The 13979-nt window shown below is 32.0% G+C and overlaps 1 protein-coding gene across 1 annotated transcript; it reads right to left on the bottom strand.

Moving 5' to 3' along the window:
• Nucleotides 1–466: 466 nt before the first annotated feature.
• Nucleotides 467–4169, bottom strand: LOC133882061 (receptor-like serine/threonine-protein kinase SD1-8). Its single transcript, XM_062321162.1, has 7 exons — nucleotides 2837–4169; nucleotides 2664–2720; nucleotides 2010–2176; nucleotides 1686–1896; nucleotides 1350–1587; nucleotides 890–1037; nucleotides 467–778 (listed from the first exon to the last, which is right to left on the bottom strand). The coding sequence occupies exons 1-7, from the start codon at nucleotides 4167–4169 to the stop codon at nucleotides 467–469; spliced, it is 2466 nt and encodes an 821-aa protein (XP_062177146.1).
• Nucleotides 4170–13979: the final 9810 nt, after the last annotated feature.

Here is a 13979-nt window from a genome sequence, read left to right as displayed (position 1 = left end):
GGTTCAAAATATTCGAGAAGACGTAGTTTTAGTTACAATGTTAGGTTCACAAGTATAGTTTTGATGTGTAGTTCAAATTACTCATAGTCTGGGTCTAAAATATTGAGTAGACGTGTGCTTGAATTAATTGTTAAAAACCTACCTTTTAAAAGAATAAACATGAAGAGGAACGAGCCAAAGATTTGGGATTTCACCCATTGTTGGTATCCAATTAGTTTACTGAGGGCCGGAGGGGAAGGAAATTGTTAGTGATAATCTTTTAAAGACATTATAGACTAGTGTTAACTAATGTGGGTAGTACATAAAAACTTATAAATTCTATCTGGATAGTATTATTGGTAACGAAACTAAAATACGAGGGAACAAAGACAACATTTAGAGACAAGTATGTAGCATATCAACGTGCATACAAATCAGCCAAAAATATTAGTTTTACAACATTTTGTTTCTTTGATATAGGAATCAGTCATCGCGCTTCCATTGTTGAAATAGTTACGCTATTTTTTGAGCCATTTTCTGTAGTACTGTCATTTGTTGAATTTGTGTCAATCACATTCCGGCCTCTGGTAAAAGCAGGTTGCTTGGGTGTAGGTAGAGGAACATATTCATTGCTAATCATTGAGACTACATCAGGCATGGTAGGTCGATCAGTCGGGCTTTCTTGGACACAAAGAAGGCCAATGTTAATGAATCTCAATAGAACAGAAGTAGAAGAAGGATATCCTATTGTTGGCTCCATCAACTCCAAACTTCGATCATCTATCCATAGCTCCCAAGCCTAGTTACATTTCAAATCAGACTAAATTTAATTAAAAAAAACTAATAGCATTTTAATCTATAAGATTAATATAAAACAAAAAGAATTCAGGACAGTATAGAAACTACATACGTATCTAAGAAGATTGAGTGACTCGCTGTTATAGAAGCCAGTGTTCTTCTTGCCACTCACAATTTCAAGTACCAATACTCCAAAGCTAAACACATCTGACTTTATCGAGTACAAACCATCCATAGCATATTCAGGAGACATATAGCCACTGCATTTCAAAATTTAGGAAATGACTATTAGTAGCTTGTTCAGCGAATTTAGCTGAGAATTGCAAATATAGTGCTGTTAGGAGTAGTATAACTTTTACTACAAGTCCCTTACAAACTTGATGTGACAGTCTATAATTGGTAAAATGATTAAGCAAAAAATTTGTTAGTGATTGATTTGTCAACAATACACTTTTAGTTATTTTACCAATTGTGAACTATCACATCATATTGTAAAAATATTGTAATAAAAGTTGTAGTACTCCAATCGTTTTCTTTGGAGATATTAGATGTGAAATAGATTGCATACTTACTAAGTTCCGACAATTCGACGTGTGTTTGTTGGCGTTTCATTGTCTCCAACTATTCGAGCCATCCCAAAATCTGATATTTTTGGATTCATTTCACTATCCAAGAGAATGTTGCTGGGCTTAAGATCTCTATGTATGATCCGTAACCTTGAATATTGATGAAGATAAAGAATTCCTTGTGCAATTCCTTCAATAATGTGTATGCGTGTCCCCCAATCTAACATGTTTTTCTTTGTTTGATCTGTTTAAATAGTACAACTAAGAAAATTAGTACTTAAGAACCTAGAAACATATTAGAGGAAAATATATACACATATATACATAAATATGCGCACTTACCAAAAAGGTAGAAATCCAAACTTTGATTGAACATGTACTCATATATTAATATCTTTTCATTTCGCTCAATACAACAACCTAAGATTCTGACAAGATTTCTATGTTGGAGTTTTGCAATTAATATTGTCTCATTTTTGAACTCCTCGATTCCCTGCCCAGATCTTTTTGAAAGCATCTTCATTGCAATTTCTCGCCCTCTGAGTAATTTCCCCTACGAAGGAGAATGATAAGCTCCTTAAACTTTCACAATTCATGACAGTTTACCATTAATGTCGGTTTTCTCAATAATGTTCAAAGCAGATTCATTAGAAAAATGTAGTGTACCTTATAAACAGGTCCAAAACCTCCTTCTCCAAGCTTATTCAAATCTGAAAATTTATTAGTTGCAGCTGATACGCTTTCATAACTAAATAGTGGTAACTCAGCATCCTTCGCATGGAGTTCAGTATCAAAATCAAATGAGAGTAGATTATTGCTTGAGGCCTTCTCTCCTGTTTGATATAGAATGATAAGAATTGGATACGTACATGGAATTAAATCCAGTGGTTGGTCCAAGATAAGCAACTGAGGTGACATCATTAATTAGGTTCACCAAAGTTCAACCCCAATGAGCAAGGCCAGTATCCAAGGTAAGTAAGTTTTTTTAGTCATTTCCGCAAGTAAGTACTAATAATATAGTAAATCATTCTCATTTCAGTGAAATGACCAAATAACTGCAAAGCTCCTTCCCGGAGACATGGTTAAGTTTGTAGGAGGACCCCCAAAAACTAGGTTCAGATAGTTTCGATCAAGAGCCTGAAACACTATCTTCACCAACCAATAATACAAACAGATTTTCATTGTTGGGCCATTAGGAAAGCGTGTTAAGTGACGTCCTAAGAACTAATTAATAGTCGGTATAAAATGAATGTAAAAAGTAATATTACTCTTTTTTGATTGATAGTGATTTCTATGTACCGTTAGAACGTTTACACTTACCTATGCATTTGAGCTTTCCTTTGGTTGAAAAACCAATGACGAGGCATAAGATAAACCCTGTTGCAGGGACCAGCACAGCTACCCATACTCTCCATTTTTTGCCTGCTTAAAATGATAAGAATCACTATTAGCTCAACCCTAATTAAACATACTTTTCATTTCACTCATCCTACCTTTCGTACTTGGATCTGGATACTCATCAGCAGCAAGTTTGAGATAGATATCTTGCCCAATCTCGCGTTGCTGTAAGTTGAAAAGAGCTCCATCCCATATCATACACCCACTCCTATTATAAGCATAAGCAGTGCAAGAACAATTCTCCGTGCAAGCCAATTCACATCTACTAGCATTCATGATCACGGCCAAATATGCTCTCGAATGAACAGGCAATCGCATGTTTGGCATTTTCCAGAACCAATCTTTTTTTCCATTAGCATACGTATTATTCTTCTCACATTGCAAAGGGGATTTCCTCACGCAGCCACCTCGCCAATCGTTTAGTCTGGTGTAGTTTATCGAAAATGGTTCGAAACCTTTTAGACACTGACAAGGGGTTGAATCATTCTCAGGGTACTGTACCACGCCAAACGCACCACACAAAGCAAAGACATCAGATAGATTCCTCGGTCCAGTCCAAAATGAACTCCATTCCCAAGGGCCAGACATCCACACTCGTAGCTTCCACTGTCCTCTGTAGTCAACCCGATATTTAGAAAGGTAAGAAGGGTTTTGAAGAGAGTACGTTAAATATCCATCACTTCCATTTTTACTTGGCACAAAAGTGTAGGTGAAGATAGAACTAAACGGAACATTTTTCCTTGGCACAAATGCGTTCATTTCAGGAATTAAGCTGAAAATTTTTCCGTTCCAAACTCCAGAACTCCAATAGTTTTGGGATCTGTTCCACTCTAAGAAATACTGATTGCTTCCATTTGGGTCTAACCCCAACGAGAACACACCAGGTGCTGGATCCTCTGAATTTTTCCATGAAATGTGCTTATCGACCCCAAGCTTTGCACCTGGCAGCCATGTATCGGTTGGATGGTCGAAACTCTCCCAAAATATAGAAGGCGTGTTCGACCTGTTTCTCAAAACAAAATTCCCATCATCACGAAGTACTGCTTCAGTTATATTTGACCCGCGAAATGTTAAATTTGTCGACCAAAATGGGATCTTGGAGGAACCCTCAAACAGGAGTAGATTGCCATCTTCTGAGAGGTGAAGTCTTGGGTCAGACAAAGGGTTTTCTCTATTTGCTACCCAAACAACTTCCCTTGGAACAAACCATTTATACCATATGCCCAGGTAGATTTTTACTGGAGAGCCTGGAGTGAAGAAACCGAGCTCAAAAGTGCCACCTTGAGATAATATGGTCTCGTTCTTTGAAAAAGAAAGAGACTGACCTGCTGAAAGGGTATTACCGGCAATGGAGAAGCATGCTGTGCAACAAGACAGGATTAGAAGCAGAACAAATAAGAGCCATGGCTTAGTCTTCGTGGTGCCCATCCCTCTCTAACTTGGAGCTAGAAAAATGGTAGAAGAAGAATGATGCCAGAATATGAATGAGTGAACAAGAAAACTTGGACTCTTCTTGTGACAGAGTTGATCACTTCCAACCTACTCCTGAATATTCCACATTCCTTTCTTTTTCAGCCACCGGACAATTAACCAAGCTACGAGTACGTACATAACGCATTAATGGAGTTCCACAACAACGGAGGTAAAGCTTTTTATTGAATATTTATTAAAGTTACTGAATATATAATGGTACACATTACCCTAATATCGATACATTTTTAAAAAAAATTAAATAATGTAGCATCATTATCACTGTTAAATATATTAATTTTAAATTCTGATTAGAAAATATATATTATTCATTTTATTTAACTTTAAATTTTGACTATAAAATATATACTATCTATTTAATTCGCTTCAAAGGATATTTGTCAACCAAAATATGTGTGTGAATTAAATGACAATTAATTTGTTGCTTAATACATCTAACAACTAACAACGAATAACCACTCTGTTGACCGAATTAAATGAGAATTCTTTTTCAGAAGCTTGAATGGGTCTAAGCATGGCGCTGATCAAAGTTGAACACTTTGTCTCCTTGTATCTGACATGGTTTTCCTTTAATGTTAGATTAAGAATATTGCAATAGAGTGAATTGCTTATGTTTGTCCGCACATTTAGTAAACAATTTACAAGTTATTAAGCTAAATAATCGTATTCACTGTTTTTTATTATTTTTTGTTTTTTATTTTTATTTTTTTTAACGTTGTTTTAATATTAGTTAGTAATAGTACGTGCTCCCCAAATGAGGAGAGCATTGTTTAGGATCTCCAAATTTTGAAAAAACTTCAATTACCGTTCATGATATTTCATCACTTTTGCAATCATACTTTAAACTTTAAAAATTGTCAATGTAATATATCAATCTTTCAATTTTTTTTTTTTTTTTTTTTTCAATTTTAATCATTGGTTAGAATTTTCTAGTAAATCTTAATGAAAATGTGTTAAAATTTCAAAAATACCTGTCGTTTTTTTTAGGGAAAAAAAAATTGAAAGGATTTAGTTGTTGATAAGGATTTAACGAAATTTTCAAAAATACCCATACTTGAATCTTTCAAATATATATATATATATATATTTAGGGATAATTACCTTTTTTCCCCATGAACTACCAACTTTTGCGCAAAGCCCCCACAAACTACCAACTCGACCAAAATAGAGCATTCAACTACTAAAGACAACCATTTTCCCCCATTCCGTCAGTCAAAGGTGTTAAAACAAATGGTCAACGGGTCACGTGACCGTCATGTGCCGTTTTACCCTCATTTTCTTCTTATTTTCCCCCATGAACTACCACCATCTTCCAACATGCTCTCATGTAAAACGGCACGTGACGGTCACGTGACCCATTGACCGTTTGTTTTAACTCTCTGACCGACGGAAGGGGGGAAAATGGTTGTATTTGGTAGTTGAATGCTCTATTTTGGTCGAATTGGTAGTTTGTGGGGGGCTTTGCGCAAAAGTTGGTAGTTCATAGGAGAAAAATGTAATTACCCATTTTTATAAAATTTAAAAAAAAAAATGAAATTTTGAAAATTTTGACAGGATTTAATATTAAAGGTCCATCCAGACGGTTTCACAGGAACCCGTTGTTTCTGACTTAGAAATAGCATGAAATCTTTATGGACATCTTTTAGAAGCTTGTGAACAGACACATGGCATGAATTGAGACACTGTCCATATTACTTGAAGATTCCGAATTGAAACAATATTTCTGTTAAAAAGCAACATTTATATAAAATGTTTTTGTCAACCAGAATGTTGCCAATATAAAATACTAACAATTCTTATTTAAATTGTTAGTTTTTATTTATTGGCTTCATTCATGTGACAAAATGTTGTTTTTAGTTCAACCATCAACCTTAAACAATTGAAGCCAACTAGAGTTTCAGTTAAGGAAAATTAAGAAGAAGAACTCTCTAGAGGTTTTGGGAGAGAAGTAGACAAATGAGTCACTTATTATAATTCAAGAGTGTGACGACTGCAAAGGTTTTGTAAGTATGAACATCTTGTAATTCGTTGTTTCTTCGTATTAATTGATTTCCTGGGTTTGGTTGCTTCGGAGTAGTTTTTCTCTTTGAGTTCAAAGAGTTTATATTTCGTAATCAAATATCTGTGTGAACTGTTTTACATATCTGGTGAATTGTTTGGTTGTGGTTGGTATAGAGTCTATTTATCATTTTCACAAATCCACGTGTCATTATATGTGTAGTGTTTATCATACATAACCACCGATTATAAGTTTAACATGTCGAATTCATAAAACATGTGACTTGAAAATTAAAGGGTCACATATCTAACTTTATTAGTAAGTTGATTTTACCCCGAGTGATTTTCTAAAATTTGCACTAAGAACGTTGATTATATATATTGATCCGACTATTTGACTATGCACACCACCTGATGTACACTACTTGTAGATAAAAATAATTTATATTCGAATTTCAAATTATGAGTTATTTTTACAGGTAAATTACACTTATATGATCACTGGTAATTTGCTGCAGCTTTTCGGATTTAGTTAATCTCTTATTCTCTTATATTCCATTACTTCCCTACACTCATGTATTATTTAAATTATCAAAAATCATGCGACAATAATTAGATATTAAAAAGACTGTGATTATAGAGGAAAATAGGCAAGTGATTGTGCAGAATCATATATATGCATCTCATCATATAACTAGTTTCTTAGAAAAAAAAAAATTAAGTAATTTTTAACAATCTAACATCACAACAAGTGTGATTAGAAAGATTGAGAAACCATGCGATTTCAATAGCAATGCATTAAATCACAAAAGTACAGATTCATCTTAACCTATTTCTACTAACTGAAAAATTACTCAGCGGTAATTGGTTATTCACCATAGAGCTTTACAACTCTTATATAGCTTGATTAATTGATTTGTCGAACGAGTCTCACAAGAGAATGATCTAGGGCTGAAAAAGCGGGCGATTAATAACAGTAAGCTAATCGCTAACGGCTTATAACTGTTAATAGCTAATCGCTCTAGATCTTAAAGGCTGTTTTTTATAAAGTAGTTAGCGATTATAACTACTTACTGCCTTTATTGTATTGCAGTGATTTGCAGCCAAACAAGAGTGTAAGGTCTCTCTTGTTTTTCAATTTCTCGATTTCATGGAATTTTTTTTTTTTTTTTTAGGAAATAATTAAAAATAGCTAAAGCGAGTAGTGGGGTGGTTATTAAATAACCGCTAACCGCCTAAGCGATTATCCATTTTTATAATCGTCTAGGGGTTGTGGTTACAATTTTAACTAATAATCGTTAATCACAACCGCCCTTCGGCCCCCTAATTATTATTCCAAAGTGTTGCAACTAGGCTGCCTTAGTTCTTTTCTTAAACAACAAAATGTAATAAGATTGCTCTAATATATGTTCCAGCTACATTATATGTTGGCAAAACAAAATGATAGGTTACCATGCATCAACAGTACAGTGGACTCTTGTTTTCATAATGAAAGATGCAAGGTGGGCAAGTAGATGCTTGTCTAGAACTAATCGTATGACACAGGGGATCTATATAGAGCCACAAGTGCTTACAGTGACGCCAATCTTCATCCATTTTATATGCAAGATGCTAATGGATGGTGTAACTTAATGTCTTTATGAACAATCTTGAGTCTTGATTCTTCGTGGAGAAAAACTACGGATCGTTTGGGTGTGTAATTTTTTGCTTTGTATTTTTTTTTAAAACTTTTTTCAAAATTACAAATACCAACTAAAAAAAAAAAAACGTAGAAAGAATATGTTTGAAATGATGTTCAGGTGAAAGTTATTTTTTTAAAAAAAATAGGGGGTGGGAAAAAAAAAAGAGTTGAGTCCCCATAGCTATCCCAATACAGATTTTAAGCCTTGTAGGCCAATCCAGTTTAAGCTCACTATTTTCTGGACATAAGAAATCACTGCTAAACCACTCATATATTTACCTTTTTTTTTTTTCGGAAAAGTAATGAAATAATTGAAAGGGCACAAAAGAAAAATACTCACCAAACAGAGTACGAGGAAGGCTATTATTTTGCATGCGGTCATACACCAACAATAATTGATCCGCGTCGTACAGCAAAAAGTGGGTGCAAATTTCATTAATTCAAATGGAGATCAGCAAACTCCACCCATATGAAAGGTTAGTGCCAGTGGGCCTCAAATTGTTAGCTCCACCAAACTATCATCTGTCATTATCACTGATTGACGCTTCCTTTTCAAAATTTTAGTTCAGGCAATTGTCCCTACCAACCTTATATTTGCGCATTTTAGGGGCAGAAGTAGCGAAAAATTCAAGGTTTAAACTTAAAAGAAATGTACAAAGAAGTTATTAGCTCATTTTAGGGGCAGAAGTAGCGAAAAATTCAAGGTTTAAACGTAAAAGAAATGTACAAAGAAGTTATTTGCTCATTTTAGGGGCAGAAGTAGCGAAAAATTCAAGGTTTAAACGTAAAAGAAATGTACAAAGAAGTTATTTGCTCATTTTAGGGGCAGAAGTAGCGAAAAATTCAAGATTTAAACGTAAAAGAAAACTACAAAGAAGTTATTTGCTCATTTTAGGGGCAGAAGTAGCGAATAATTCAAGGTTTAAACTTAAAAGAAAACTACAAAGAAATTATTTGTGCATTTTAGGGGCGGAAGTAACGAAAATTCAAGGTTTAAACGTAAAAGAAAAGTATAAAGAAGTATGACAAATTAAATATAGAAGAAATTTTGAATGAAAAATATTATTGCACTTCTAATTATACACTGTCTGATGTGATAGTAAAAATTATTATTAAATTTTAGACAAGTCACCATTAAAAGTGTGATTACAAATTTTTACAGTAACATAAAAAAGTGTATTTGAGAATGTGAACTTAGATTGCATGTAGCATTTCTTGTCTTAATTATACATTGTCTGCTGGAAAAATTCAAGGTTTAAACGTAAAAGAAAAGTACAAAGAAGTTATTTGCACATTTTAGGGTGAGAAGTAGCGAAAATTCAAGGTTTAAACGTAAAAGAAAAATACAAAGAAGTAAGACAAATTAAACATAGAAGAAATTTTGAATGAAAATTATTGTTGCACTTCTAATTTTGATGTGACAATAAAAATAATTATTAAATTTTAGACGAGTCAAACATTAAAAGTGTGATTGCAAATTTTTACAATGACATAAAAAATTGTGTATTTGAGAATGTGAACTTAGATTGCATGTAGTATTTGTTGTCTTAATTATACAGTCTGTTGGGGCTTTGATTCACGCGCCTTTGATTCACGCGCTTGAGAGGCGGATGGGACTCCTAAATTCTTACTTCACATCATCCGACCTGTCCCACGATCCGACCATTGAATACTTTTACCCACCGCATCTGGGCCATTGATTACTTTTACAGCATGTATTTGTAGTTAAAATTACAACATACAAGCCGGTTCCATCGGGGAATGGGTAGAGGGTTTTTCAAGGAAAGGTTTTCATATAAGCCTTTTACTTATTCAATTAAAAAAGAAAAAAAAAAGAAATATGCCACCTTGAGATAATATGGTCTCGATCTTTGAAAAAGAAAGAGACTGACCTGCTGAAAGGGTATTACCAGCTATAGAGAAGCATGCTGTGCAACAAGACAGGATTAGAAGCAGAACAAATAAGAGCCATGGCATAGTCTTCGTGGTACCCATCCCTCTCTAACTTGGAGCTAGAAAAATGGTAGAAGAAGAATGATGCCAGAATATGAATGAGTGAACAAGAAAACTTGGACTCTTCTTGTGACAGAGTTGATCACTTCCAGCCTACTCCTGAATATTCCACATTCCTTTCTTTTTCAGCCACCGGCTCAGACAATTAACCAAGCTACGAGTACGTACATAACGCATTAATGGAGTTCCACAACAACGGAGGTAAAGCTTTTTATTGAATATTTATTAAAGTTACTGAATATATAATGGTACACATTACCCTAATATCGAGACATTTTTTAAAAAATTTAAATAATGTAACATTAATATCACTGTTAAATATATTAATTTTAAATTCTGATTAGAAAATATATATTATTTATTTTATTTAACTTTAAATTTTGACTATAAAATATATACTATCTATTTAATTCGCTTCAAAGGATATTTGTCAACCAAAATATGTGTGTGAATTAAATGACAATTAATTTGTTGCTTAATACATCTAACAACTAACAACGAATAATCACTCTGTTGACCGAATTAAATGAGAATTCTTTTTCAGAAGCTTGAATGGGTCTAAGCATGGCGCTGATCAAAGTTGAACACTTTGTCTCCTTGTATCTGACATGGTTTTCCTTTAATGTTAGATTAAGAATATTGCATTAGAGTGAATTGACTCTCTGCAAATTGTCGAATCATTATCATAGCATTTGACCACATCCGACTGTTCAAATTTACTCTTTATTTTAGTTAAAAAAAAAAAAGAAAAAAGTTTTTTCAGTGTTAAAAACTCACTTTTTTCAAAGTACTTATTTCTGGAGCTATCCACTTTTACTATATATATATATATTCAAGTAATTAAAATGTTTTTCCAAAATTTAATTCAACAAAATACGTACCAAGACTAATAAAAGAAAGTGATCATCATGTTAAATAAGATTCTGTTTTACATTGATAATTATATTAAACTTTTTTTAAATATAGAGTGCGGAGAGTGCGCGTATGTTAATGGTTTCTAATTCTCTTGCTTTCGTTTCATGCATTATAGTAACCAGAAGACACGCACAAAAATTAAGTGCATAAGATTTAAAACCTTCATCGCTTTTCGGTTGTTTGCTTCAGAATCAGACATTGCTTATGTTTGTCCGCACATTTAGTAAATAATTTACAAGTTATTAAGCTAATTAAATAATCGTATTCACTGATTTTTATTTTAATTATTTTAATTGTTTTAATGTTGTTTTAACATTAGTTAGTAAATAGTGCTCCCCAAATGAGGAGAGTATTGTTTAGGATCTCCAAATTTTGAAAAAACTTCAATTACCACTCATGATATTTCATCACTTTTGTAATTATACTTTTAAACTTTAAAAATTGTCAATTTAATTAGTATATTAATCTTTCAATTATTATTTTTTTTTTTTCAATTTTAATCATCGGTTAGAATTTTTCATTAAATCCTAATGGAGAGGTGTCAAAATTCTTAAAATACCTATCATTTTTTTTAGAAAAAAAAAATTGCAAGGATTTAGTTGTTGATAAGGATTTAACGAAATTTTCAAAAATACTTATACATGAATCTTTCATATATATATATATATATATATAATTTTTTTTATTTTAAAAATTTTGACAGGATTTAATATTGAAAAATCCTAATGAATGGATAAGAATTAAAAAAAAATTGAAAGATAGACACACTAAATTATTACTTCTTAAATTTTAAAGATATGATTACAAAAGTAACGATAGATCCAGGTTAGTAATATTTTCTCCCAAATTTTGTATCAAACTCGGCAGCCAGATGCATAGCTGAAAAGAGTCATTGTAGCATTCTGGCTTCCTATAATAACTTTTTCAACAAATTAGGTAGTTGGACGTGAGTGCTCATTAAGTGATACTGATGGCAAGATCCACTTGACGAAGAAGTTATCTTATTTTAAGCAATGCACCTACCAAGCAAACAGGAAAAAAATAAAAAATAAACAAATTTGAAGTTTTTAATTTTTAATATATATATATATATATATATATATATTTTTATTGAGAAAGACACGCGTGCATTTTTATTGGACTGACATGGCAAATTAACGATTTTTGTTCAATTTGTGGACAAAGAAACAACTTAAAAAAGTAATTTGTAATTTGTAATTTTTGCCTATCATAAAAACTTTACAATTTTATTTTTTATACCACAAAAAATAATTTATAATTTAAACCGATCACGTGAAGCAGTACTAAAATTTCTCTGTAACAAAAATACAAACTAGTAAAAAGGCCAATAATGATTAAGCTTTCAATCACGCAACGCAACGACAAGATCATGGGTTGGTGTAATTTGTAGCTCGTGCCTCGTGCCCTGCATCAAATTGGTTCTACAACATTTATTTTCTTTCATTTATTTTCATATATCTGAAATTGTTCAAACCTACTTTGAATTGGAAAAATGGCTTGATCTACTATATATAATAAATAATCAATTATAGAAGATTCTTCAACAGATTATGTTGTCTTGTCATTGGCAATCTCATCAAACTGTTTCTTTCTTCGAATTATACGTTTTTCATAAAATACATGTTCTATTTCGATTTTAGTTACAATCTCTTTAGATGAAATCATAACAGATGTAAATCCATTTTCTCTATAATTTTTAAAATAAGAAATAAGACATTTTAATTGATCTATAGCAACATCAATATGCATGTCTTTTGATTGTAAATTTTTACTAACAGTATTAACGGCAAATACTATATCATACCAAATAGTCATGCTTCATAAGAATTTAAATTAAACTTTCAATCTCATAGGTTGCTAAACAATTAGCTTCACTTTTTGTTATAGAATCTTCACTTGTTTTTGCTAATTACAACAAAGCATCTATAATTTGTGGGGTTTGAAATTTTATGGCTTTAATGCTTTCAATCCGACTTTCTCAACATGTTTGTGAGAGAGGCTTAAGAGTTAAACCCGATACATTATCTTGTAAAATTTTCTATCTTTTTGTAGATGAAGAAAGCAAAGAATATATACGTTGTAAAATTCCAAAAAAAGTTATAGCTTTAGGACAAGAATATGCCATATCACTTATTACAAGGTTAAGACTATAACAACCACATAGTGTGTAAAACGCTTTAGAATTAATAACAAGAAGTCTTTTTTTTACCACTCGTTCTTTTTCTTTCATGTTAGACCCATTATCGTATCCTTGTCCTCGTATATCATTAATATTCAGTTCAAGATTTTTAATTACGTCTATAATTTCATTAAAAAGACCTTTTCCAGTAGTATCATCTACTTTTATAAATTCTATAAAATGTTCATCTATTTTGATTGTATTTGTTGAAATATTAACACATCTTAGTATGAGAGACATTTGTTCCTGATGACTTGCATCAGTGGTACAATCAAGCATAATTAAAAAATATTTTGCATCTTTAATTTTTTTAATAATATTATTTTTAATTTCAGTTGCTAACAAATGTATCAATTCATTTTGGATTTTATGTCCAAGATAATGATTATGAATTTCACCATCTTTAATACGCCGAATATGTTCTTGCATTATTGGATCAAATTTTGCTATCATTTCAATTAGACTTTAAAAATTTTCATTATTTTCTTGGTAAATCTTTTCATTATTTCCTCTAAATGCCAAATTATTTTTACCAAGATTCTTTACTACAGCAATAATTCTCAATAATACTTTTTTCCAATGATCTTTCTCTTTGTTAATTTGTTCTTGGACGTTTTTATCAATTGCTTTATTTTTTGACAATCACATTTCTAAATCAACCCAAGCATTCATGTTAGTAATATGTTCATTGGTTGTTTCATGACTTTTAAGCTTAGCACTAAGATTTTTCCAGTCATTAGTTCCTTCATCGATCGGCTAGTTGATTTATACTAGATTTTGAATTAAACAACTTGCAACAAAAACAAAATATTCTATCTAGATCTTTTGAATAGACTAGCCATTTTCTGTTATGCTTCTCCCCATTTGATAATTTTTGTATATAAAATGTACTAGAAAAATGTCTAGAGTTTTCATCTTTAGGAAAGTTTATATTGTTGTC

The sequence above is a fragment of the Alnus glutinosa genome, chromosome 11 (genome assembly GCF_958979055.1).
Source record: "Alnus glutinosa chromosome 11, dhAlnGlut1.1, whole genome shotgun sequence".
In the NCBI taxonomy this organism is placed as follows: domain Eukaryota; kingdom Viridiplantae; phylum Streptophyta; class Magnoliopsida; order Fagales; family Betulaceae; genus Alnus; species Alnus glutinosa.
The sequence above is the reverse complement of the archived record's forward strand: the minus strand, read 5'-3'. Positions and strand labels throughout refer to the sequence as shown.

Excerpts from the sequence above, each read along its gene's own strand:
- LOC133882061 (XM_062321162.1), bottom strand. The coding sequence starts at position 4,169 with ATGGGCACCACGAAGACTAAGCCATGGCTCTTATTTGTTCTGCTTCTA. Across the intron at positions 2,721-2,836 it reads TCCAGATCCAAGTACGAAAG|GGTTTATCTTATGCCTCGTC; the intron begins GTAGGATGAGTG and ends TCCCTGCAACAG. Across the intron at positions 1,588-1,685 it reads TTTGGATTTCTACCTTTTTG|ATCAAACAAAGAAAAACATG; the intron begins GTAAGTGCGCAT and ends CTATTTAAACAG.